A 27,575-nucleotide genomic window follows, 5' to 3' on the forward strand; every position below is an offset into this window, starting at 1 on the left:
TGTCCCGCATCGGACTTGTCAGCCACAAACGAGTCTGCAGCTGATGTGGACATTTACCCCTCCATAAATCTTCATCTGAGAAGCCAAGCCAAAGAAGAAAGAAACAGGGTATAGTGTTGGTGGAACAGTACAGGGTATAGTGTTGGTGGAACAGTACAGGGTATAGTGCTGGTGGAACAGTCCAGGGTATAGTGCTGGTGGAACAGTACAGGGTATAGTGTTGGTGGAACAGTACTGGGTATAGTGTTATTGGAACAGTACAGGGTATAGTGCTGGTGGAACAGTACAGGGTATACTGTTAGTGGAACAGTACAGGGTATAGTGTTGGTAGAACAGTGCAGGGTATAGTGTTGGTGGAACAGTACAGGATATAGTGTTGGTGGAACAGTACAGGGTATAGTGTTGGTGGAACAGTACAGGGTATAGGTCGGTGGAACTGTACAGGGCATAGTGTCGGTGCAACAGTACAGGGTATGGTGTCGGTGCAACAGTACAGGGTATGGTGTCGGTGCAACAGTACAGGGTATGGTGTCGGTGCAACAGTACAGGGTATGGTGTCGGTGCAACAGTACAGGGTATGGTGTCGGTGCAACAGTACAGGGTATGGTGTCGGTGCAACAGTACAGGGTATGGTGTCGGTGCAACAGTACAGGGTATGGTGTCGGTGCAACAGTACAGGGTATGGTGTCGGTGCAACAGTACAGGGTATGGTGTCGGTGCAACAGTACAGGGTATGGTGTCGGTGCAACAGTACAGGGTATGGTGTCGGTGCAACAGTACAGGGTATGGTGTCGGTGCAACAGTACAGGGTATGGTGTCGGTGCAACAGTACAGGGTATGGTGTCGGTGCAACAGTACAGGGTATGGTGTCGGTGCAACAGTACAGGGTATGGTGTCGGTGCAACAGTACAGGGTATGGTGTCGGTGCAACAGTACAGGGTATGGTGTCGGTGCAACAGTACAGGGTATGGTGTCGGTGCAACAGTACAGGGTATGGTGTCGGTGCAACAGTACAGGGTATGGTGTCGGTGCAACAGTACAGGGTATGGTGTCGGTGCAACAGTACAGGGTATGGTGTCGGTGCAACAGTACAGGGTATGGTGTCGGTGCAACAGTACAGGGTATGGTGTCGGTGCAACAGTACAGGGTATGGTGTCGGTGCAACAGTACAGGGTATGGTGTCGGTGCAACAGTACAGGGTATGGTGTCGGTGCAACAGTACAGGGTATGGTGTCGGTGCAACAGTACAGGGTATGGTGTCGGTGCAACAGTACAGGGTATGGTGTCGGTGCAACAGTACAGGGTATGGTGTCGGTGCAACAGTACAGGGTATGGTGTCGGTGCAACAGGACAGGGTATGGTGTCGGTGCAACAGGACAGGGTATGGTGTCGGTGCAACAGGACAGGGTATGGTGTCGGTGCAACAGGACAGGGTATGGTGTCGGTGCAACAGGACAGGGTATGGTGTCGGTGGAACAGGACAGGGTATGGTGTCGGTGGAACAGGACAGGGTATGGTGTCGGTGGAACAGGACAGGGTATGGTGTCGGTGGAACAGGACAGGGTATGGTGTCGGTGGAACAGGACAGGGTATAGTGTCGGAGGAACAGGACAGGGTTTATTGTCAGTGGAACAGGACAAGGTTTAGTATAGAGTATAGAGAAAAGTTCAGTTAAACAGTTCAAGAGCATCATCTTTTACAAACAAGAGGTAATTTCAAGAGTCAGATAACAACAAAAAAGAAACTGTCCTTGAATTTGTTGGCCTGCGTTTGGAGAAGACCTTCATCAAAATGCTTGAAAGCCAGTTCATGATAAATGTTCAAAGGTAGACTCAGTCACCACTAAAAATCGCAACAGGGAATCTGCAGTTTCAAGAGAGTTGGCGGGAGGGGTTTGCCCTCTGATATTGTCGCCATGTGGTAGACTACGCTTTATGTTTTTCTCATGGTTTCTCTGTTGAGTCTTTTTCCTTCCTATGAGGGACTGACCATCTACATGACTCTTTGCCGGAAGTGTTTTGACAGGGGTCTCGAGCAGCTGACCTTCCCGTACACCTGCTCAGCCCGGTGGCTCAACTGCTAGTTGAGGTCACCGCTGGTGCGGGAGAAGGAGGGTACCTCATTCAGGATATGAACTGAGGAAATTATTGTTGCAGGTGGAGCCCATGAAGATTGGAACAAGTCCCGCGCACTGGTAGTGACTCATGTGCGGCTCGGCGGACCAGCAGACAGGTAAGCGTGTTTGTTGACAAATCCCCCAGCGTTAGGGATGCAAACTGCTGGCATAGCCCAATTTGCCTTTTGGATATCATTTTTTCAGGTTGTTGTTGTTCTGTGGTGTTTTTGAGGAGCATGTAATTAGTCACGATACGTGGCAGAAGGATATGCTGCCCTTAACACCACGAATATACAGAAGATTCAACAGTCAAGGTGCCTTTTTGTCATGCAATGTGTAGTGTTGATAAAAGCTCACATTCGACTGGAGGGAGCACTAACGCTTTTATTAGCTTACAACACAGATAGGATTCATGAACAGGCTTCAGTGGGGGATCTAGGTTTAGGCAGGAAACCAGGGTTATATACGGGCCCCCAGGGGAGGATCTGGGAGGCGGGACCAGTCGTCAATACAGGACACTTCTAGTGAATCCCAGTTCACTACATTCACCCCTTCTTTCAGAATTAAGGGTCTGTGGATGAAGAGAACAAGGATCAGAAGCCGGGAATAGACACAGAAGAGAAATATTTACAATACTATTCACAGATTCAGGCAGTCCGGGGGTCTGGAGATCCTGGTGGAGCGCCTTAGCACCGGGGGACCTTTGGCTCCTTGAGTCTGCTGGTCCACCTGTGATGGAAGGATAATGGGCTCCGGCTCAAGGATAGAGGGGGGGGTTCACTCTCCTGAATGGGATCCCCTGAGGCCCTGAGTGGGAGTGGGGAGAAAAAGCTCTGTAGCTTGTGGCAGATCCCTGATGGAGACGGTGTCCTCCCTGCCATCCGGGTTCTCCACGTAGGGGTTGGCATGGAGCAGTTTCACCCTCTCCACCAGGGGTGGGTCTTGCTTCTTCTCACGTGCCGGACCAGGACTAGTGAGCCAGTCTGGGAGTGTAGTCCCTGATGCTGACCTTCTGTCGAATGTACACATGAGCTCATGAGGAGTAGCAATGGTTGCAGTGCAGAGTAGTGACTGAATTGAGTGGAGCACGATGGGGAGGACATCGTGCCAGTGTGAGTCTGGAAGGCCTTTTTGCTTCAGGGCAATTTTGACATCCTTCAGATCGTGGCGTTCTCTTTTTCAACCTGCCTGTTCTCCCAGCAGTTGTAACTGGTTGTCCTGCTGGACGCAATGCCCCTCACCAGCAGGTACTGATGCAGCTCGTCGCTCATGAAGGTTGAGCCCCGGTCGCTATGAATATAGCCAGGATACCCGAACAGGGTAAAAATAGAGTCTAGGGCCTTCATAACGGACGAGGCGGACATGTCTGGGCAAGGGATGGCAAACGGGAAGCGGGAGTACTCATTGATGACCGAGAGAAAGTAGATGTTCCCGTTCGTGGAGGGGAGAGGTCCCTTAAAATTGATGCTGAACTGTTTGAAAGGCCTGGATGATTTAATCATGTGCATTTTCACGGGGCAATAAAGTGTGGCTTGCACTCAGCGCAGACCTGGCAAGACCTGGTCATTTCCCTGATGTCTTCTATTGAGTTCAGCAAATTGCGGGACTAGGCAAAATGAGCCATGCGGGTGACCCCTGGATGGCAGAGCTCATTGTGAATGGTCCACTGTTGACTGGTGTGTGCAGAGGCACAGCATCCCTTGGCCAGTAGGCAATGTCAAAACTATAGGTGAAGAGTTCGATCCTCCACCTAGCAATTTTGTCATTCTTGATTTTGTCCCTCTTGGCGTTGCTGAACGTGAATGTGACAGAGCACTGGTCTGTGAGGAGCATAAATCTTCTACCAGCCAGGTAGTGCCTCCAGTGGCTTACAGGTTCAATAGTGCCTGAGCCTCCTTTTCCACAGATGGGTTCCAGAGCTCGTGGCCTTGAAGCGTTCATGAGAAAAAGGCAACAGGCCTGCCTGCCTGATTGAGAGTAGCGGCCAGGGCTGTGTCCAAAGCATCGCTTTCCACTTGGAAAGGTACATTCTCGTCCACCGCATGCATGGTAGCTTTCGCAATGTAACTTTGGAGGTAATTAAAAGGTGTCTGGGCTTTGGTCAAAAGGGGAAAAGTGGTGGCCTTTAAGAGGGGATGAACCTTGTCGGCGTATTGAAGGACCCACTGGGGATAATATGAGAAAAACCCCAGGCATCTCCTCAAAGCCTTTGTGGTTCCAGGGAGGGGAAGCTGTAACAGAGGGTGCATCCTTTCAGGGTCTGGGCCAATGACGCCATTCTCCACCACGTAGCCAAGGATAGCCGGTCGTGTAGTCCTGAATACACACTTGTTAGAATTGTAAGTGAGATTCAGGGCTCTCGCCACTTGAAGAAAGCTCTGGAGATTGGCGTCATGGTCTCCATGGTGTGGCCACAGATAGTAACATTGTCGAGGTAGGGGATGGTAACTTTCAACCTGTACTCATCTACCATCCTGTCCATCTGCCGCTGGAAATAGACACCCCAATGGTGATACCAAAAGGGACCCTCCGGAACTGATAAGAGACTAATGTTAGCCTCAAATGCCATGCATGGGCAGTCCTCAGAATGGATTGGCAGCTGGTGATAGGCAGCTTTCAGGTCGATGGTTAAATAGATCTGATACTACACGATATTGTTCATCATATCTGAAATGCGAGGGAGGGGTTATGCGTCCATGAGTGTGTATCTGGTAATTGTTTGGCTATAGTCAATCACTAACCTGGACTTGTTTTCCCTCTTTACTAACACCACTTACGCTCTCCACGAGCTGGTGCTGGATTCAATGATCCCCTCCTCCAGCAGGCGCTGGGTCTCCATCTTTATAAACTCCCTGTTTTCCGCGCTGTACCTCCTGCTCTTGCTGGCGATGGGTTTACAGTCGGCAGACAGGTTTGGGAACAGGGGCGGGGGGTCGATGTTCAGCGCGGAGAGGCTGCCAGTGGGTCCTGGTTTTGAGGGCCCTCTGTTCTGGACCGTTACCAGGGGAAGAGGACCAGAAAACTCCAAGGTCACACTTTTAAGGTGACACAGGAAGTCCAGACCCAACAATACTGGAGCACACAATTCATCTAAAATGTACATGCAAAACTTACAAAATTCCTCCCCTTCCAATGACTGATGAACTATACAATGTTTCTGTCCTTGCACTGAATGGGACTGGAACACTAGGAAGATTTGGTAATTAGACGTGTACATTTTTAAGTTATATTTTTGCACAGTCCGTGAGTCTATGACACTTTCCGTGAAGCCTGTGTCAATCAGGCACTTGGTCGAATGTCCGTTTACCTTCACCGACACCATCGAGTTGCTGAGCTGCTGCGGTCTGTTCTGGTCGAGGACCAGCGATGCCAGGTTGCCAGAGACACCATGTTCTTCCCTCAAGTAGCCCCCTCTATCCTGAGTCGACCTGTACGGTAAGATGGTGCTGACCTCATGGCGCGGCAAGATGGCCACCCTCCTTCCTCCTCTGACGATGATGATGGCCGCCAAGCCTTTACATGCCATTTCCATAGGTGGCAGGTTGCGCAGCAAGCGATCTCAGGCAAGTCCGGGGCAGATGGCTTGAGGCTGGAATTGGATCCAGGAACGGCACAGGCCGTGGACTTCCCGGACCTCGCTTCGCGCGACAGACCCTCGCCCAATGTCCCTTCTTCCCACAGCTGGAGCACGCCGAGTCATTGGCCAGGCAGTAGACACGGGGGTGCTGTCCCTTGCCACGGATAAAGCACTCCTGGGTTCGGGAAGTGGCAGCCATTAGAGTGGGTGCCCCTGGTCCTTGGAGGTGCTCACCCGAGTGCGCGAGTTCGCTGGCCTCGAGGTCATCGTTCTCAAGACTGGCATGTACCAGTGATCTGGCCAGCTCGATGTTGCTTGCGAGATCCTTCCTTCCTTACTCGAGCAGTCACTGCCTCACATATCTCGAGCAGGCCCTTGTGACCAGAGTGTCCCGGATCTGTTCATTTTCCCGGACGCAGCCCGAAGTGGCCTCTTACCTGCACTTCTTAGCCAGCATCCGCAGATCCAGCAGGTTGTTGTCAATTGACAGTGTAGGGCGAGCCGGTACCTTGCTAAGACCTTTTTTGGGCCTTCAACCTCGATGGCAGCCTCATATGTCGGGCAGTCTTGGAAGACTACGTACCCCTTCATCCCTATTCTTGAGATGAGCGTCGACCTCCGGAGCTCGGCTGTGTGGAAGACATCCCTGGTCGCGTTCAGGTAGGCCTGGAAGCAGTCTAGCCAATATGCGAACTCCTCAGCAACGCCTCCATCCTTGTTTGTAAGCTAATAAAATTGTGGCGTAGATAAAAGCTGACACTCGACTGGAGGGAGAACTAATGCTTTTATTAGCTTACAACACAGGTAGGGTTCATGAACAGTCTTCAGAGGAGTTCTGGGTTTAGGCAGAAAACCAGGGTTATATACAAGCCCCGGGGGGAGGAGCTGGGAGGCAGGACCAGTTGTCAGTACACCACACTTCAAATGACTCGCAGTTCACTACATAATGATAATACAGAATATGTAATATTACCCTACGACTGTCGTAAGACAGACAAAGAGTCGCCATTTGTACCTTGTACTGTTTCTAACTGCTGTACGATCCAGGTTTCAAGTTTCCTTTTATTGCCACACAACAATACATTAAAAATGTAACTTTTGCCTACCATTAGGCAGACAAAAAGTTGTCATTAGTTTTGCTGGCACCTCTTACAGTTCGAGAGAAGGAGAAGCAAAATAGAGTCCCTTCCTAGTCACTGAATGCCCATGGATTCACCTCCAGTGATCCCACAGACGCCAGTAAGATCCATCGGAACCCGAGTTCCATGTACAAACCTCCAACATGATCAGGAAGCTTTCAGGCCCCAGGCCCTTTGGGAGCCCTTCTTGGTCTCAGCACCTTCTCAAATCCTGGTTCCGATACCTGGTTCCCATGAGTCACTTGCCAGCAACTCCCAGCTCGTGTGGGTCCTTTGACCACAGGTTGCCCACAACCTGTGTGGGCCCCTCAGCCATTGTGCCCCTCACTGGTCCACTGCCGCGGTCACCCTTCTGAAGGGATGTCTCCTCTCCTCCTCCTTCTCAACAGGGGATTTTCTCCCCATTTCTGGTACCCTGTGCTTGTCTGAAGAGTCTGCTAACCCCTCGTGCCTGCTGCCCAGGACAGATGCTGCCATCTTGGGCACAGACCCTGCAGTTGCAGAATTTCAAAATAGAACCCTGTTAGCTCCCTTAAAGCCTATATGGAACTATTGGCAGTAGGATGGGAAGGTTGAACCCTTTGGTGCAGCGCTGTGAATCCATTCCCCACTCTCCTGGGTCTGCACCAGTGGCGATGCTGCCATTTCTTTTTCGAACTCACGAGCAGAGCGGACAGGCTCCAATGTCTGTGGTAGTCCCAGCACTGGGGTGTTAAGGCTCCAGGCACCAGTGACCCAGTCCATGCTCAGTCAGAAAAAGCAGAAAGCAATGGCAAAAAAAAGACACGTTATTTCCTTTCTGTTTGTCTACAGGGAGGGGACATTGAAGGTCGGCGACAGATTGCTGAGTGTGGACGGGATTCCACTTCACAACGTCAGTCACGGAGAGGCCATCAGCATCCTCCGACAGTGTGGCCAGGAAGCGGTCTATCAGATCGAGTATGACGTGAATATGATAGGTGAGGAGCACGGAACCTGCTGGTGGGGACCACCTTTTAATTCAGGGGGATGGGGGGGGGAGTGGTTTTGGAACAGTGCGCTCTCCGCTGGCAGAGGCTCTGTGCAGAGAACTTTGGCTAAACTGCAACCAACATCATCCAGAGAAGGTACATCGGTCTAACCAACTGTGGGCCAAGACAAGGTGGTGATGAGCTTACACCAGAGAATTCGGGGGCAAGGGGAGACCAGTGGCCAGTCACTGCTCATCCTCCAAAACATCCAGTGGAGTGCAAACAAAGGATTTGCCCCAGTGGAGCAGTGAATAGCCTCCCCTTCGTCTGGAGAGCACAGAGCACAAATGTGCCAGAGGAACTTAGTAGGTCACGTAGCATCCACAAAAAGTCAAAGGCAATCAATATATTGGGCCTGAGCCCTTCCTTCGAAGTGCCTGGATATAAAGGTAAAGGGGGAGGGGGCAGAAAGGAAAAAGGGGAGGACAAGAGGGAGGAGCACAGGTAAGAGGTAACAGGTGATAAGTTCTAGGGGGAGAGGGCAGAGGACTAAGATAGGAGAAGGAAAGGAAAGGGTGGGGACAACCTGATACAGAACCTGTAATACAGTAGGCCAACATGAAGCCTGTGATATTGTGCTTCAAGAAAGAGCCTGTAATACATACCCTCTAATACCATTCTCCCAGGAAGGAGCCGATGAGATAGAACCCCAGCAAAGTGATGCAGTATTGTAACAAGGAGTCCATAAAGAAGGATGTGACGTTGCATCCCATCAAGGTTCTCTGGTGCAATAACACAGCAGGATGCTTGTGATGCAGTGTTTTAAGAGTTTGTGATATGGCTCTCAAACAGGAAGCCTGATAATGGGGTCCCAGCAAGGAGCTGTGAATGAGCATTCCACACAGGCTTGTAGTTAGAATGATTTCTTTGGGCATGAAAGCAGCACTTGATGGTGCATAATATCAACCAGACCTTAGTGAATGGAAACTAACTTTCTGGAGTCATACTGGGGATGCAATGCAGACCCTATAATACAGTACCTCAAGACAGAACCTGTAATACCCAATGTTCTGGCTTCTTCAATGGTTTCCATCCATTGAGCCAAAAGGAGGCATTCCATTCCATTCATATCTGCGCACTGACGGAATCCATGTCAGTAAGCAGCAAGGTTGAGACAACATTCAGGTATATGCTGATGTAGCACTGTAATATTTGTGTCCCACACGTGCTAGGCAATTAACTTGTCCCATAAAATCTAACCACTTACTCTTGATGCTTGATGGGAATCCATCGCAGAACATTCCTGATGGCCACCTTTCTCCTGAGCATCCATTCTCCAGCAACATTTAGGCATTTAGTTTTGGTCAGAGGGTGGGGTATCCTGTGGGATGATCTCAACCCCTGAAGCTGATTCACCAATCAGTGGGTGGCATCGTTAGTGCAGCCATAAATGCCACATTACTACAGAGCCACCAACCCGTGTTCGAATCTGCGCTACCTATAAGGAGTCTGCATGTTCTCCCTGTGTCTGCATGGGTTTCTCCAGTTTTATCTCACCCTTCAAAACAGACAGGTGTTGTAGGATAATTGGGGTATTTGGGTGGCACAGGCTCAAATACCCAGGCCCATAAGGGCCTGTTACCATGCTGTATGTGTAAATTTAAATTTAATATAAGATGGAGTATTCTCCAGTAGCCTGAAATGGCATCAAGAAGATAACATGATCCAGGAAAAGGCTCCTCCCTTCCATGGTACAACTAAGACCTTCCATTACCTGTCCCTCCCTCACCAGTGCACTCGGGGTGCAACTTACCGAGGCTACTTTGACAAAACCATGAGAGGAATAAATCAGCGTCTTTTGCCTAGAGTAGGGGAACCAGTAACTTGGGGATACAGGTAGAAGGTGAGAGGGGAAGAGATTCAGTAGAACCTGAGGGGCTACTATTTTTACACAGAGGCTGCTGGACGAAGTGGTCGAGGCAGGGACTTTCGCAGCATTTAAGAAACAATTGAACAGATACGTGGATAGGATGGATTTTGAGGGATACAGGCCAAATGCAGGATTAATCTCCCATTCCCACATTGCTTGGGAAATCCCAGTGAATTTAAGAGTTGGGAAGTAGGTGAAAAGGCCTGGGTATTGAAGGAAATAAATCACTGGATGTGGGGCCACAGAGAAAGTTGGTGAGTGTGTCCTTCAGGTGGAATTGGGAGCAATGAGAAGGAGTAAAAAGGCTGAAAACACTCTGCAAGGCAGACGGTCTCTGTGGAAGGCAGAAACGGGGAAACACGGTGTCTGAATTGTCAGTGATTTTCATCACAGGGAAGCTTTTGAAGAGTTTATTGTCATATACACAAGAACAATGAATAAATGCAATTAAAGTCTTATTGCTGTAGCTTCCCAGGGGACATAAAACACACAACACATAATAGAAAAGAATAGCAACAGAAAAGGAAGATAATGGTACCTATGAACATTATTGGTTGTCCTTCTGTTCGAAGAAGACACGTTGTCGGGCAGTTCATCTGTGGACACGAAGGTCACTTTACCGTCCCAGTCTGGAAGCGCAAAGTCGAGCTTAATGGGGGCACTGAAATCCGTTTTTGTAATAATCGTGGCTGCTGCTTTGTGACGCCTTTCACAGTTTTCCATCAGTTTTTGGCAGCGCCTGTCTCCAAAACTGGTGTAGGCTTCATGCACAGGGCTCACCAACGGGGTCTGTCAGCAGCTGCAGCTTCTAGTTCTCTTGGCTGGATGCCATAGAGGTGTAGGGTTTCCTTCACAGTGTCTTTATAGCGCCTGCGTGGATGACCTTGAGGTCTCCTTCCAGTTTCCAGTTCACCATAGAGCATCTGGCAAGGCATACGGTAGTCATCCATTCTGATGATGTGTCCCTCTCACTGTTTCTTGGTTCTGATGATCAAGGACTCAATGCTGGTGGATTTCGTGTGACCCAAGAACTCCAGGTTGGAGACACGGTCTTGCCAAGGATGGAACAGAGAGCGCGCATGTGGAATTTCTCCAGTTGTTTGATGTGACGTCGGTACAGAGTCCAGGTCTCACATCCATATAGGAGAGAAGGGAAGACTACAGCTCTGTCATTGTGTTGATTGAGCACTCTGTACACAGCCTCCCCAGAGGCTGGCTGGCCTTGTGGATCCTGGAGTCAATTTCTTTGTTCAAAGAGTCATCACTCGAGATGATGCTCCCCAAGTATGTGAAGCTGTTTACATTTGTCAGCTGGGTGTTGTCAGCAGTGATTTTTGGTTCTATGGTGTTTGGCATGGACTGATGGAGTACTTCAGCGCTGTTCGAGTTAGTGGTCAGGCCAAAGAGCATAGCAGTGTCTAAGAATTTGTTCAGCATTAACTGCAGATCACTATCTTTGTGTGCCAAGAGCGCACAGTCATCAGCAAAAAGGGTTTCTATCAACTAAGAATATTTATCATCTATCTCGTATATTTATTATCTCCTTTAATTTAATTGAACAAAAACTATTAATATTAATATTTTTTACAAAGTACCTGTTTGGCTGCAGCAATTAAGAATTTTGGTGCATGTGTACAGTGTACAAGTTCACGTTTATTAACATCCACTTGTACCAGTACAACCCGATGAAACAGTGTTCTCGGTACAAAAGCAGTAAAAACACACATCCAGACAAATAATACAGATGCACAGTACTTATACACAAATACTAAAATAAATAAACATTGTTTAATAAATAATGGCGTTTGTCTGAGCAGTCTCACTGCCCATTGGGAAGGAACTGTTTCTCAGCTTGGTGGTTCTAAGCTTATCGAGCAGGCGATAAACTAATGATCATCTGTGGTGAATGTCTGCCAAGCTGCCTGTCTCCCCTCTGGCGAGCCTTGCTGAACTAACATTGGCTGTGCATTATCTCGACTGTTAAGGACATTCCCCTTGGATATAACTGTATATGCACCTATTATATAGTCATGCCCAGCGCGGAATGCCACACTGACCACCGGCTGGTTCTCTGCAAGCTCAACCTTCACTTCAAGCCAAAGTCCAGGAACAGTAAAGCCCCCAGAAAGAGGTTCAATGTTGGAAACCTGCAGTCAGACGAAGTGAGAGGAAACTTCCAGGCAAACCTCAAAGCAAAGCTCGAGGATGCAATCCGCCTCACAGACTCGTCCCCTGAAACCCTCTGGGAATAGCTGAAGGCTACCATACTGCAATCCACTGAAGAGGTACTGGGCTTCTCCTCCAGGAAAAACAAGGACTGGTTCGACGAAAACAGCCAGGAAATCCAGGAGCTGCTGGCAAAGAAGCGAGCTGCCCACCAGGCTCATCTTGCAAAGCCGTCCTGGCCAGAGAAGAAACAAGCCTTCCGTCGCGCATGCAACCATCTTCAGCGCAAACTCCGGGAGATCCAAAATGAGTGGTGGACTAGCCTCGCCAAACGAACCCTGCTCAGCGCGGATATTGGTGACTTCAGGGGTTTTTACGAGGCTCTAAAGGCTGTGTACGGCCCCTCACCCCAAGACCAAAGCCCGCTGCGCAGCTCAGACGGCAAAGTCCTCCTCAGCGACAAGATCTCCATCCTCAACCGATGGTCAGAACACTTCCAATCTCTTTTCAGTGCCAACCGCTCAGTCCAAGAATCGGCGCTGCTCCAGCTCCCTCAACAGCCCCTAAGGCTAGAGCTGGATGAGGTCCTCACCCGGGAAGAGACATATTAGGCAAATGAACAACTGAAAAGTGGCAAAGCATCAGGTATGGATGGAATCCCCCAGAGGTCAGGAAGGCTGGCGGCAAAACTCTGCATGCCAAACTGCATGAGTTTTTCAAGCTCTGCTGAGACCAAGGAAAGCTGCCTCCGGACCTTCGTGATGCCATCATCATCACCCTGTACAAAAACAAAGGCGAGAAATCAGACTGCTCAAACTACAGGGGAATCACGCTGCTCTCCATTGCAAGCAAAATCTTCGCTAGGATTCTCCTTAATAGACTAATACCTAGTGTCGCTGAAAATATTCTCCCAGAATCACAGTGCAGCTTTCACGCAAACAGAGGAACTACTGACATGGTCTTTGCCCTCAGACAGCTCCAAGAAAAGTGCAGAGAACAAAACAAAGGACTCTACATCACCTTTGTTGACCTCACCAAAGCCTTTGACACGGTGAGCAGGAAAGGGCTTTGGCAAATATTAGAGTGCCTCGGATGCCTCCCAAAGTTCCTCAACATGGTTATCCAACTGCACGAAAACCAACAAGGTCGGGTCAGATACAGCAATGAGCTCTCTGAACCCTTCTCTATTTACAATAGCGTGAAGCAAGGCTGCGTTCTCGCACCAACCCTCTTTTCAATCTTCTTCAGCATGATGCTGAACCAAGCCATGAAAGATCTCAACAATGAAGATGCTGTTTACATCCAGTACTGCACGGATGGCAGTCTCTTCAATCTGAGGCACCTGCAAGCTCACGCCAAGACACAAGAGCAACTTGTCCGTGAACTACTCTTTGCAGATGATGCCGCTTTAGTTGTCCATTCAGAACCAGCTCTTCAGCGCTTGACGTCCTGTTTTGCGGAAACTGCCAAAATGTTTGGCCTGGAAGTCAGCCTGAAGAAAACTGAGGTCCTCCATCAGCTAGCTCTCCACCATGACTACCAGCACCCCCCCCCCCCGCCCCACATCTCCATCGGGCACACAAAACTCAAAACGGTCAACCAGTTTACCTATCTCGGCTGCACCATTTCATCAGATGCAAGGATCAACAACGAGATAGACAACAGACTCGCCAAGGCAAATAGCGCCTTTGGAAGACTACACAAAAGAGTCTGGAAAAACAACCAACTGAAAAACCTCACAAAGATTAGCGTATACAGAGCTGTTGTCATACCCACACTCCTGTTCGGCTCCGAATCATGGGTCCTCTACCTTCATCACCTACGGCTCCTAGAACGCTTCCACCAGCATTGTCTCCGCTCCATCCTCAACATTCATTGGAGAAACTTCATCCTTAACATCAAAGTACTCGAGATGGCAGAGGCCGACAGCATCGAATCCATGCTGCTGAAGATCCAACTGCGCTGGGTAGGTCACGTCTCCAGAATGGAGGACCATCGCCTTCCCAAGATCGTGCTCTCCACTGGCCACCGTGACAGAGGTGCACCAAAGAAGAGGTACAAGGACTGCCTAAAGAAATCTCTTGGTGCCTGCCACATTGACCACTGCCAGTGGGCTGATCTCGCCTCCAACCGTGCATCTTGGCGCCTCACAGTTCGGCGGGCAGCAACCTCCTTTGAAGAAGACCGCAGAGCCCACCTCACTGACAAAAGACAAAGGAGGAAAAACCCAACACCCAACCCCAACCCACCAATTTTCCCCTGCAACCGCTGCAACCGTGTCTGCCTGTCCCACATCGGACTTGTCAGCCACGAACGAGCCTGCAGCTGACGTGGACATTCACCCCTCCATAAATCTTCATCTGCGAAGCCAAGCCAAAGAAAGAAATTGTACCATGAGTTTCTGCTAATAAAAGCCATGATTATTGTTTGACCACTTCGACTTTGTCTACTTCATCAACTGGCACCTCAATTTTATTAGCCGAAATGGATGCAGCACTCGAGCCAGAGCGGCTGATAATCGACCAGTCTGCCCCGAAGGCCAGAGAAATCTTCAACCACTGGATTGCTTGTTTCGATTACTACATGGCCTGAAACAACGTGGTCGATGAGGCGATACAGTGGGGCCACCTGAACTCTCTGCTGGGTGAGGTCCCTTTCGCCGTAACGCAAGGAGCTACCGCTCTGACTATAGCCCGGGCACGTCTGACTGCTTACTATACAGCGCCATGGAATGTGGTGCTTGCTCGACACCAGTTGCTGACTAGACGCCAGAAACCCGGGGAAAGTGATGCTGCCTATGCATTGGGCCTCGACTCACTGGCAAACAAATGTGATGTCAGGGCAGTCAATGTGCAACAACACTGCAATGCCTTGAAGCTGGATGCTTTTGTCAACGGGATTGACTCCAGTTACATCCGACAGAGGCTGCTGGAGACGGAGCCCTTAACCTACGACCGGACAGTCACTCTACCCAAAACACTGAGGAGTGCCATGCGGTCCACTGAAATGCTCGAAATTGAAGAGGAAACATCCAGGAGTGTTGGAACTCCGAAGGAAAGAAAAGGGCAAACTCCTGAAAAATGCTATTTCTGTGATAAGAGCTGGCACCCCAGACAGAAGGTCCCGGTTCAATTTGCTACCTGTAGCTATTGTGGGAAACTTGGCCACTTCGCTAAAGCGTGTAAAGCGAAAAGTACTCCCACTGATAAGAAGAGAAGCACCAAGAAAATGCATCCTGGAGTTGCAGGAACGGAAGACAACTGTGAAAAGGGGGAATCTTCAGATGAGCAGGTTGAATCGACTTCAAGTGACGGCGAGGTGAGATCCCCTGTGATAGCTCAATTCACTGTAAAGCTTGGGGGATGTTACAGACTGGAACGGTCGACTATGAAGGAGGAGGTGAATGGTGAGACTCTTGATTGTCCAATAGACTTGGGGAGTACTGACAGCTACATACATGAGAAAATTGCCAGAGCCTTAAATTTGTGGAGGTATCCAGCGAACTGAAAGATACCGATGGCTTGTAGTGAACTTACAATAACTGTACGGGACAAGTGGAAAGTTACTTTAAATTTGCAGGGACTTTGCCTTGCTGATGTGTGACTCTTTATTATGCCGGAGCTCTGCGCCCCTGTGTTACTGGGGTTAGATATTCAATCTCAGATGAATAGTGCAATGTTAAATTTCGGTAGGCCACTACCCACACTTACCATCCCCCGCGCTAGTTACTGCGGTCTGACCGCATTAAAGATCAAAGCTCCTTCCCTTTTCAGTGAATTATCCCCTGAGTGTCAGCCGATTGCCACTAAGAGCCATTCTTACAGTAAAGAGGATCGTGAGTTTATCAAAGTGGAGACCCAGAGACTGCTTAAAGAGGGAGTAATTGAACCTAGTAAGAGTCTGTGGTGGGCCCAAGTGGTAGTCGTGAAAAATCACACTAAGAGATGACTGGCTATTGACTACAGCCAGACAATCACCCGTTACACTAACCTGGATGCCTACCCCCTGCCATGCATCAATGAAATGATTAATCAGATAGCGCAATATAAAGTGTACTCCACTATCGACCTCAAAGCAGCTTGTCACCAAATCACCATTAAGAAAAGGGAATGGCCCTATATGGCTATATGTTTCAGAGGGAAATGGATAAGATTGTTAAGACGTATGAGTTACAGGGTACGTTTCCCTATCTGGATAATGTCACAATCTGTGGGAAAACACAGACTGAGCCTGACAACAACTTAAAGAAATTTTTAGCACCAGCTAAAGAACTCAACCTTGCATTTAATGAGGGCAAATGAGTGTTCAACACGTCAGAGCTACCCATTCTGGGCTACATTGTCTGCAAGGGCAAAATCCGGCCTGACCCGGAAAGAATGGCCCCCCCCTTAAGAAGTTACCACCCCCAGACTCAGCAAAAGCCCTTAAAAGGTGTATGGGATTCTTTTCCTACTACTGCAAATGGGTTCGGGACTACGCCACAAAGACACACCCTCGTTTGAAACTAAATCTATTCCTCTCTCTCCAACAGCCTTGAAGGCTTTCGAGAGAATTAAAGCTGATATTGCCAAAGCTGCACTCTCGTCCATTGACAAGGATGTCCCATTCCAAGTGGAAACTAATGCCTCAGATTGTGCCTTGGCAGGAACCCTTAATCAAAAGGGCAGACCTGTGGCATTCTTCTCCCGCACGTTACGCAGACCTAAACATAAACATCCTGCCATTGAAAAAGAGGCCCAGGCTATTATTGAAGCTGTTCGCTATTGGAGACACTTTCTAGCCGGCAGAAAATTTACTCTTGTTACTGATCAGAAATCTGTAGCCTAATCTTCGTCCGCGAAGCCAAGCCAAAGAAGAGACATGTTCAGTACTAAACACAAAAGTAAAATCAAGATCGATAAGATGGCACGCTGGTGAATAGAACTCTCAACTTATAATTATGAGATCGAATACAGACCGGACAGGATAAATGATCCCTCTGACGCATTGTCACAATCTGCTGCTGGTGCTCAGCTGGAGGGGCTAAAAGAGATCCATAGCAGATTGTGCCAGCCAGGAGTCATGAGATTCTTCCACTACACAAGGGCTAACAACCTTTCTTACTCTCTGGAAGAAGTTAGGAAACTGACTAAAAGCTGTCCTGTTTGCGCAGAATGCAAACTGCAATACTTCAAAGCTCCGGAGGCCACTCTCATCAAGGCAACCCGACCTTTTGAGAGGATTAGCTTAGATTTTAAAGGACCGTTACCTTCCAACAACAAAAATGTATATTTCCTCACTGTAATTGATGAATATTCCAGATTTCCCTTTGCGATACCCTGCTCTGACGTCTCATCAGCCTCTGTCATTAAGTTACTTGACAGAATTTTCGGCATTTTTGGTTTTCCCAGTTACATTCATACTGATAGGGGCTCAGCATTCATGAGAGCTGAACTGCGGCGAGCCCTGCTACGGAAGGGGATTACCACCAGCCGTACCATGAGCTACAACCCGTAGGGCAATGGGCAGGTCGAAAGGGCTAATGCTACAGTCTGGAAGACTGTTAATCTTGCTTAAACACACATGGTTACCCTGTTACCCGGTGGCAGGAGGTGCTGCCTGAGGCACTACATTCTTTTCAGTCTTTATTGTGTACTGCAACAAATCAAACACCTCATGAAAGTATGTTTGCCTTTCTTAGGAAATCAGGAACTGTGATGGACTGGCCAGCCTGTTAATCTGAGCCTGGAACCGTGCTGCTGAAGAGCCACACTCGGGCGCGTAAAACAGACCCCCTAGTCCAACCAATTCAGCTACTGCATACTAACCCCAACTACACTCATGTTAAATTCCCAGATGGGAGTACTGACACTGTACCCCTAAGAGATCTGGCCTCACCTGGTTTGCCCCTTCCTCACACCCCTACTCAAAGTGAGCCTGAGAGGTTGGACTCACCCCCCACCACCAAGTAAGCTTTCAGATGGCCATGCTGAGGCTCCACTGCCTCACGCTGGCGATTCTGGAGCGGGTCCAGAAGTCAGTCCTTCCCACACTACAGACCCAGGACCTGTACCAGTTCCCAAGGTTGCAAAGGAGCCACCTGTTTTGAGATGAAGCAACCTGATAGGCTGACATGTTCATAAAGCATCTCATTATATTTCGATTGCTTGCTAGATACTGGCATATATTGGCTATTAGAGTATTCTCAATGCCAAACATGGTATCCATGTATTGCTTGCTTCAGTCTTTCCTAGCAGCTGTCCTTTTGATTTTAACCCTTTTTCTGCCAGGGGGAGACTGTGGTGAATGTCTGCCAAGCTGCCAGTCTCCCCTCTGGCAAGCCTTGCTGTACTAACATTAGCTGTGCATTATCTTCTACTGTTAAGGACACTCCCCTTGGATATAACTGTATATGCATCTATTGTCTTTCATTATTGTACCATGAGTTTCTGCTAATAAAAGCCATGATTATTGTTTGATCACATCGTCTTTGTCGACTTCATCAACTGGCACTTAATCATCACATTACATCATACATAAATAAATTATTCATATTTGATTGTAGTGCCAAAATAATGTCTTTATCAACAGAGCAGATCAATGGACTGTTGATGGTCCTGGACCAGAATTCTGGTTAGGGTGGTGTAGGAAGGTTCAAGAACCTGATAGCAGTCGGACAAAGAAAACTGTTCTTGAACCGAGATGTGTCCGACTTGAGGCTTCTGTACCTTCTACAGTACACCAAAGTTTTTCAGAAACTCAGCAGGTCCTGCAGCATCCGTAGGAAGTAAAGGGTAATTGATGTTTCAGGCCTGAGCCCTTCGAGAGTAACCCGTGACTTCCTCTGAATTCTGGGTGACCTGCTGAGCTTCTCCAACGCGTTTGTTTAGTGCACTCAACCCCACCATCCACAAACTCTCTTCTACCTTAGGGAAGTGACGGGAAGAGGTCATGGGCGGGGTGACGGGAGGCTTTAGTTGTGGGAATCAGAGACCCAGGTTGAGACATCCCTGTGGTTAAGCCAGTAGCCGTTCTGCTTTTCAGATTCGGTGATCAATGCTTCTGGCCCTTTGCTTGTGGAAATCACCAAAACTCCAGGATGCCCACTGGGGATCTCACTGTCCAGCGGGACGCATCGCAACAAGCACGTCATCATCCTCGACAAAATCAAAGCGGCAAGCATCGTGGACAGGTATGTGCTCTCTAGTTTAAGTAAGGGCCTTGCCTCTGGTGGCTCTTGGCCCCAAGTCCTGATTGGGTCAAGTTCAGGAGTCCAGGGTACATCACCTCCACTGACTGCAGAGAGGACTGGCCATCAAAGGTGAATCAAGGAATCTGAGCTCTGCACCAGGTGAGACTACTTTGGAGATCTCTCTGGAGATGAGAAAACAGCAATTCTCATTTTAGTGAGAATAAACCTAACCTCTCCAATACTGAACATACTGAAGCACTCAGCAGTCATTCACACCTGCAGAGAGAGAAAGCAAAATTCATCTCCCAGAATCATAAATGTCACAAAATGGATTGTTTTGCAGTGGCATTGATTTCTATAAATTACATTTTTTTTTTAATGAAGTGAGCAAGAAAGAGAAAATGAGGGAGTGCCTGGGGTTCATTGTCCATTCAGAAATCTGATGGCTGAGGGGGAAGAAGTTGTTATTGTTCCCCTGAGTGTTTATCTTCAGGCTCCTCTCCTGATGGTAGCTGTGTGAAGAGGGCATGGCCTGGGTGGTGAAGGTCCTTGAGGATAGAGGCTGCCTCTTGATGGAGTGAAGACTGATCCACATGATGGCGCTGGCTGAGTTCACAACTCTGTAGCCATTTTCCGTCCATTGCATTGGCACCGGTCAGAATACTCTCCATGGTCCACCTGTAGAAAGTTGCAAGAATCTTTGGTGACATGCTAAATTTCCTCAAATAGGAGATGGCAAACCGCCTTCTTCACTGCGTTAATATGGAGGCCCCAGGACATATCTTCAGAGAGGATGACACCCTGGAATTTGAAATTCTTAACCATTTCCACTGCTGACCTCTCGATGAGGAATGACTCATTTCCCCCTCCTGAAGTCCACAATCACAAATCCCTTCCTCATAAGTCGTGGGACCTGAGGTGTTGTAGAGTCCAGAGAGATCCTGAGGCTCAAATAGGTGGATCGAGGAGTGATGAAGGCATTTGATATTGCAGGCCTTCATAGGCTGAAGCATTGAGAGAGAGCGATGACGTCATTCTGTGGTCGTACATTTAGTTGGATCACATTATGTCGAGAGGAATAGGATATAAGAGCAGGGATGTGATATTGTGGTTTTATGAGGCATTGGTGAGGCCTCTCTTGGAGAACAGGGTTCAGTTTTTGGCTCCTCCTTAAAGAAAGGATGTGCTGGCATTGGAGAGAGTTTAGAGAAGGTTCACAAAGATGATTCCAGGAATGGTGTTACTGCACTAGGTCACCAGGGGTCATCCCGGTGATCTTGTATATAAAGCAGTCCAGAACTACAGTCTAGCCTTCCAGGTTTGTCTTGCAGAGAGACAAAACCTCTTAGTGTCCATATTAGTTTATACTCACACTGCTGGTGTGGTTATTGTCAGTACAGAAGGAATGAGCATATGAGGAAGGCTTTCCGGCTCTTAGATTACACCTTGGAGTTGCCATGAGTCTCAGCCGGCAGCACTTATAGTAAGAGAGAAAGCAAAAGAGATGACCTTCAGAGACACCAAGTGTCCGTGGATTCACCCCCTGTGCTCCCGTAGCTTTTGCGGCTGCGCAGACCCCTGTTCAATCCGTTGGCGACCTGGGCTCCAGGTCCAATCCTCTGACACAATCCGGAAGCCTTCAATGCCTGAGGAACTTTTGGAGCCCTTCTTTCCCGAGGATCCTCTTGAGTCCTGGTTCCGATACCTGGTTCCCGTGAGTTAGCCTCCAGCTGCCCACCGCAAGTCAAAACAACCTGCAGCCTGTGTGGGCCTTTCAGCCGCTGAAATCCTTGCTAGTCCACTGCTGTGGTCATCGCCCAATAGAGTAATCTTCGATGCTTCTCTTTCTCAACAGATTGGTGTTACTCCCTGTTTCGGGTATCCTGCATTGGCCTGCTGTCCTCCCAGAAGTCTGCAACCCCTCTAGGCTGCTGCCCAGCCCAGGCACCTCCACCTTAGGCCCAGACCCTGCAGATGCAGGATTTTAAATAAATACACTGTCAGCTCCTTTGACAGGCTGTTTAAAGCTTGTCCAGAGACATTGGCATTAGGACAAGATGGTTGGACCCTGCGAATGAGCGCTGTCCCTGCTTCCCACGCTCCCATGTCCACAGCACCGGTATTACTGCCATTACAGGCAGATGCAATTGCAAAGTTCAAAGGTCATCTGGACAGGTACTTGAATAGGAAAGGAGTAGAGGCTCAATATGGGCAAATAAGGTTAGCATGGACAGGCATCATGGTTGGCGTGGGCGAGGTGGGTCATATATTTCTACGATCCTACTCTCTAATCCTTGAGGAAAGGTACTTAACGTGAAATGGTAACTGCTTCTTTCCCCACATACCTCGCTTAACCTGCTGAGTGTTTCCAATGCTTCCTGTTTTGATGTGAGTTCTCCCTGGAGTGCCACCAATATTTGTCTCTCAACCAAAACCGAGCGAATAGATTCTTCAGCCATTGTTCTATCTCTCTTTCAGAACAGTGAACTACAAGAGTGCCTCATTTCTCTTAAAGCATTCGGCAACACTCCGAGGCCAATGCTCTACAAATCAAAGTCCCGTTGTGATTTTCTTTTGAGTTTTCAGAGCGAGGTAATGATGGCCTACAGGGGTCCTGTTGAGGGTGTTGCACTGCTCTCGTGCTTTGTTTTTAGCCCAAATGATCTGCAATTCCCGCTTCATTTCAAACTCCGGAGGTGAAATTATGATGTTTGCTTTCATTGGACTCAATCGAATATGCTTAAAAAATTAAGCATTGATACAACGATCGGGCAATAGATGAGCAAATGACAGGGTGAGAATGATCCAGGGGATGAGAAGTGTGGTGAACTGTTGAACTGTATTGTATTCCTGATGACCTGGCTCCACCCCAACCTGTGACTGTACCTGCGGCTCCTCCTCCTTTTGACCTTGTTTTAAACCCTCCATCACCCTTCCCCTTCCCCAGAAAGCCTGGGTCACAAGATGAGGCCCTTGTCCATTGTGAACAGAAGCCTGTAGATCAGGGACTCAGTCTCAGCCTCTCGAGTTATTTACTCTGCGTCAAGAAGATTAATGTATGCAGAGAGTTTGAAGGCTCTGGGCTTGGAGTACTTGAGTTTAAAAGATGCAAAGACATCTCATTGAAACCTACCAAATATTGAAAGGGTTGAATAGAGTGGACATGGAGAATATGTTGTTAGTAATGGGTCCGTCTAAGACCATAAGGTGCAGGGAGAGAAGCACACCATTGGACCATCGATTCTGCTCTGCCAATCCATCGTGAACTGATCCGTTCTCCCACTCAGTCCCACTTTGCCTTCTCCCCGTAACCTTTGATACCCTGACGATTCAGATACCTATCAATCTTTGCCAAAGGACGCAGCTTCAGAATAAAAGGGCGTCGCTTTAGAATAAACGTGAGGAGAAATTTCTTCAGCTGAGAATGTCAGCTGGAGCCAGAAGTAGTGGATATTGGAAGGGCGGTGTTCTTGTTGGAATCTAGGGTAGGAGGAGAGACATACCCTGGGAAGGTGCCGAGGCATCCGAACACATGGAGAAGAATTTTAATGAGATGGAGATGGAAACATTTCTCTGACCTTATCCAGTGCCTCCTTCAGTGACCACTGAATGCCAGGTTCAGTGACCTGGGGTTCTTTACCCGATAGCTTGGTGACAACACAGCAAAAGAAGGTGGAGTCAAAAAGAGGGGTGTAGGTTAAAAAATAAAACTTTCGTTTCAAGTTTTAAAACTGGGCATGAAAGGGTTACTGTCTTTTTTTTCTCTCTCTGTACCCTTGGCTTTAAATGACTTTATTTTTTGATCAGATGTGGGGCGTTGCACATTGGTGACCACATTTTGTCCATCGATGGAGTGAGCACGGAGCACTGCACCTTATTGGAGGCCACCCAACTCCTCAGCAACACCACGGAAAACATAAAGCTGGAGATTCTTCCTGTGCACCAGAGCCGTCTGTCACTGAAACCCATGGAGCAAGGTACTCTTTGTTCCCCTTACGAGGGTTCAGCGGGAAATCTTCTTGGAGTTACTTTATCCAATTGTACACATTTAAGAGGGAACATCATGCTAGAAAATCGAGACAAAGATCGGTAGGAGATTAAGCTGGGAAGGTGATGTTAGGAGATAGGTTAAGTGTGTGAGCAAAGGTCAGGCAAATGAATAACATGTGAAAGATGGGGAGGATAATTGAATTTACTTCTAAATTTTAACAATACAAGGACCTTCTAGCCCATGGAACCCGTGCTGTGCAATTAGACCCAATTAACCAGGAAACCTGTATGTTTTGGGACACACTGGATTCTGAGGGTCCCAGTGAACATTGACCACCTTTGATCAGTCTTCTGCAACAGCAAGGACCTCCCAATGGCCAGCCACTTTCATCCATTGAGCACCTTATTCGCCACGTGTGGTGAAGATGTTCCCGTGGTACAAGATCCTGGGGCCCAATAATGAGGAAGTCAACATGGACAATGGCTTGGAAGGGGTTCCCATGTTCTGGTTTCTTCTTGCCCTCATCACCTTTGCCAACTATGTTGAAGATAGTCACCATCAATCCCACCACCTGCAGCTCCATGACCATAGTAACAGGGAGCGCAATGCTTGGGAAATGTCTGGTGGTAGTTTCAGGGGCCATAAAGGCTGGAGCACTGACAGGAAGTACAGGCTTCAAACTCCAAGTGGCTTCCTGGGGATTATGAGCTGGGCTAGCTGCCCAAAACTGATAAGGGCAGGGGAATAGACTATGGACTTCAGCAAGATCTTTGACAAGGCCTGGAAGATCAGATCACCTGGATGAAGCATGAACTGGCCAACAATACAGAATTAGCTTCATGGTAGGATGCAGAAGGTGGCCTTGGAGGGTTGTTACTCATTTAGGAGGCCTGTAACCCAAAGGCCTGTTATACCAATAAACAATAAAAGGTTCCAGCTGTGAAGTCTGGAAAGTTTAGATTGCCGAATAGGTTTATTTTTTAAATAAACAAGGATCAGTGCTGAGTCTACCTCAGCCGTTCTCAATTTTTCTCAGCTATACCCCTTCACCCACCTTAGGACTCTGGTCAAAGTATATGGGTCATGTTTTGGTTTCTTCCATACTTCACTCCTACTGACCACATAAAAAACAAAAACATTGATGTTACATGAGGTGAAAAGAAAGAAAGGGCTTTTACTTAAATGTGCTGTGGCTCCAGAAAGGGAGAGGGGGTGTGAGTAGTGTCCCCATTGAGAATGGCTGTTCTATATTAAATGACTTGGATGGTTAGTAAGTTTGTGGATGGCACCAAAATCGGTGGTATAGTGGACCTGGAGAAGGTTATTGAAGATTACAACAGGATTGAGATGAAGTGTGAAAATAGATCAAGGAATGGCAGATGGAATTTAACTCAGAGTTGTTGCACTATGGTAGGTTAAACCAGGGCAGGATTTCCTTGGAGCACTGGATAGTGTATAGAACAAAAAGACTTGGGGATGCAGGTACATAGTGAACTAATGATAGAGTGCTACCACTAGGAGGAGTCAGAGGATCTGGCATCTGGGGAATGTTGCATCTTCGAATGTTTGTTGCATCTTTAGAAGATTCAAGATGGATGCCTTCCCATGTGGCTGCATGTCTATGCTCTGACCTTAGTGCTGTTTGCTTAGTCAATAAGTCTAGTTGTTTTATAAAGAACCCAAGTTTCTTTATTGTAATAAAATAAACATTGCATGGTACCAGGAGTGGAAGAAACAGCCAAGTTCTGCTGTGCACAGGAGTGAAAGAAGAAAAAAAAAACCCCACAGTGTGCATAATGAGTAACAGTTGATATCAGCAGAGAAAATAAGAAGGTTTAAAAGCTCCTCACGCTGTGACCAGATTCATGTGGAGATTCATATCTGTTTCTGTGGAACTCTCATTGTGTTGCCCTAGATAATGCATCAGCTAACACAGTAAGTTTCCCTGTGTGTACACCAATTCAAAGTCATAACGTTGTCATCTTTGCCACAGATGTTGGTAGACTGTTATGCACATAACTGCAGAATTTCTCAAGTCTATAGACCAGACATAGACACTCTTTCTCGATCTGAGCATATCAACATTTAGATGTTGTCATTGTCCTTGATGCATATGCTACTAGCCTCTAAACTTCTCCTTTAGTAGTACGGCATCTATTGCATCTTTTGAAGCATCCGTGGATATTTTCGTCTTTCTAGAAGCATCAAAGATCATCAGAGGTACTGGTTCTGTAGTTTGAATGGTCTTCAGTCATCTCCTTCCTCCTCGCGGTGGTCTATTTTGGCGTGAAGGTAATCACCTTTCTGGGACGTAAACTGTCAGAGGCAGATATAGAGCCAGACATGAGCAAGGTGAAAACAATTTTAGAGATTCCCAGACCCACTGACAAAAAAGCCATGTGGAGAGTGCTGGGAATGATCAATTTCATTGGTAAATTCGTACCAAACTTGTCTTCAAAACAATGTACATAAAGAAGTTGTTAGACAAATATGAATTCAAGTGGACAGATCTGACTTGAAATCCAAGCAGATCGCAGCTGAAATAGAAAAAGGCCGCAGTTCTACAGAAGGTCATCAAGAATCTGAATGAAGGATAGGCTAGAGATGAGTGTCAGCCATACTACAACATCAGAGCTGAGCTGAGTGTTGTCAATGGGCTTCTACTTAGACAGAGCAGAATTGTTATTCCTCAATCACTGTGACAAGAGATGCTGTAAAGGGTGCGTGAGGGGCACTTTTGAATGGAAAAATGCAAGAGTAAGGCCAGTACTGCTGTTTATTGGCCAGGGATAAACTGACAGGATGGTTTCAAGCTGTGAGACCTGTTTGAAACATCACGCAAAGCAGACAAAGGAGCCCATGGTAATAACTGATGTACTCAGTGAGAAGCTTAAGGTCACTGGCACAACATGACACAGTATCTGCACACTTTCATGTTTCTCTAGGTTTTGTCATGCAACTATAGGGAACATATTAAGCAGTTGCAGAGAAAGATGTTGATGAGGCTGATGGGCTTGAATTATAAGGAGAGGTTGGATAAGGCTGAGACATTTTTCCCTAGAGTGGAGGACGCTGACCGGTGACCTTATCGAGGTTTATATAATCATAAGGTAAATAGCCTTTTTCCCAGGGCAGGGCAATCTGAAACTAGAGGGCCTAGATTAAAAATGAAAGAGGAAAGGTTAAAGGGGGACATTTTCACACAGAGGATGGTGGGTTATAGAATGAGAAGAAAAGGGAACAATTGTAACATTCAAAAGGCATTTAGACAGGTACATGGACAAGAAAGGTTTAGAGGGTCAAGGTCATGGTTCCTTTTCTTGTCACGTATGCTACATTTTTAATGTATTCTTACATGATATTATTTAATGTTTGCCTGCTGTAAGGGAAAGAGTCACCATTAGTATTGCCCATCTTACAGTGCGAAAGAGAGAAGCAAAAGAGTGTCCCTTCAGAGTCACTGAGTGTCCATGGATTTGCCTTCAGCGCTCTCATCCTCTACAGCCACATCGACTCATGTTCCAGGTCCAAACCTCCGACACAGTCAGGATGTCTTCAGCTCCCGAGGCCCTCAGGACCCCTTCTTGCTCTCATCGCCCTCTCAAATCCCAGCTCCAATATCTGGTTCCCGTGAGCCGGTTTCCAGCAGCCCCCCCATCCCATGCAAGTCCCACGACCATTCGTTGCCCCAGCCTATGTGGGTGCCTCAGCCGCTGAACACCTTGCTGGTCCACTGCCATGGTTACCATCTGGGAGAGTTGTCTCCTTGACTTGGATAGGGGCAAAAGGCAGGCAAATGGCATTAGCTTAGTCGGCATGGGCAAGTTGGGTGGACAGACCTCTTTCCATGACTGTATAAAACCTCCACTTCCTGTTCACTGGTGAAGGTGGTGGCCAGGTGGAAGCTCTAGACATAGTTTCGGGATAAAGCTGAGCTCTGCTGCTGAGGTCATCAAATTTAAGGTCATCAAAATATGTCTTGGCAGTTTAATTTACATTGAGAAACAAGTTGTGGATTGAATAGAATTGGTGTAGAAAGGCCAGAAGTGGCTATTGAATCTGGGACTGTTTATGTTTCTTTAATTAACACACAATGTTAGTTGTAAATAAGTGCCACTGTTTGATCACAATTAGCTGTTTAGTTTACTCAGAGTGTTATAATTGTGAATGAACAACCACTTACGCCAAGGACTACAAGTAAATAAAGTCTCCCTCCAGTGCTCCCCGGCAGTGTAATTGCAGATGAATGCTTTTGAATTGATTTTTGGTAACCTCAAGAGACGTGGAAATGGAAATTGAGATCAATTTTTAAATCTAATTTCTTGATTGCTCGCTCCACTGAGAAAATTCAGTGTCAGCGAACAGTGTCCAGAATCTCAAAGGTTCCCCACGTAACCTTTAAAGGTGGTATTGTGATCTGAGGTGGTTCAGAAATTCCTGGAGGCAATTTTTCCTGCATCCTTCCATTTGTAAAGAGCTCACAAGATAGCTGAACCCTGATCTGTATCAGGGTCGAAGTCAGTGTAGTGAAGGGT

At 47.7% G+C, this 27,575-nt stretch overlaps 1 protein-coding gene across 1 annotated transcript in view; it reads left to right on the forward strand.

The window, feature by feature from the left end:
• Positions 1–27,575, forward strand: part of grip2b (glutamate receptor interacting protein 2b) — a 95,734-nt gene that overhangs the window by 16,753 nt on the left and 51,406 nt on the right. Inside the window, exons 8-11 of the mRNA XM_069942410.1 lie at positions 2,157–2,232; positions 7,646–7,791; positions 18,902–19,049; positions 22,857–23,026. Of these exons, the coding sequence (XP_069798511.1) occupies positions 2,157–2,232; positions 7,646–7,791; positions 18,902–19,049; positions 22,857–23,026 (540 nt within the window). The remainder of the gene's footprint in view (positions 1–2,156; positions 2,233–7,645; positions 7,792–18,901; positions 19,050–22,856; positions 23,027–27,575) is intronic.

This window comes from Narcine bancroftii, chromosome 5, assembly GCF_036971445.1.
Source record: "Narcine bancroftii isolate sNarBan1 chromosome 5, sNarBan1.hap1, whole genome shotgun sequence".
NCBI classification, from domain to species: domain Eukaryota; kingdom Metazoa; phylum Chordata; class Chondrichthyes; order Torpediniformes; family Narcinidae; genus Narcine; species Narcine bancroftii.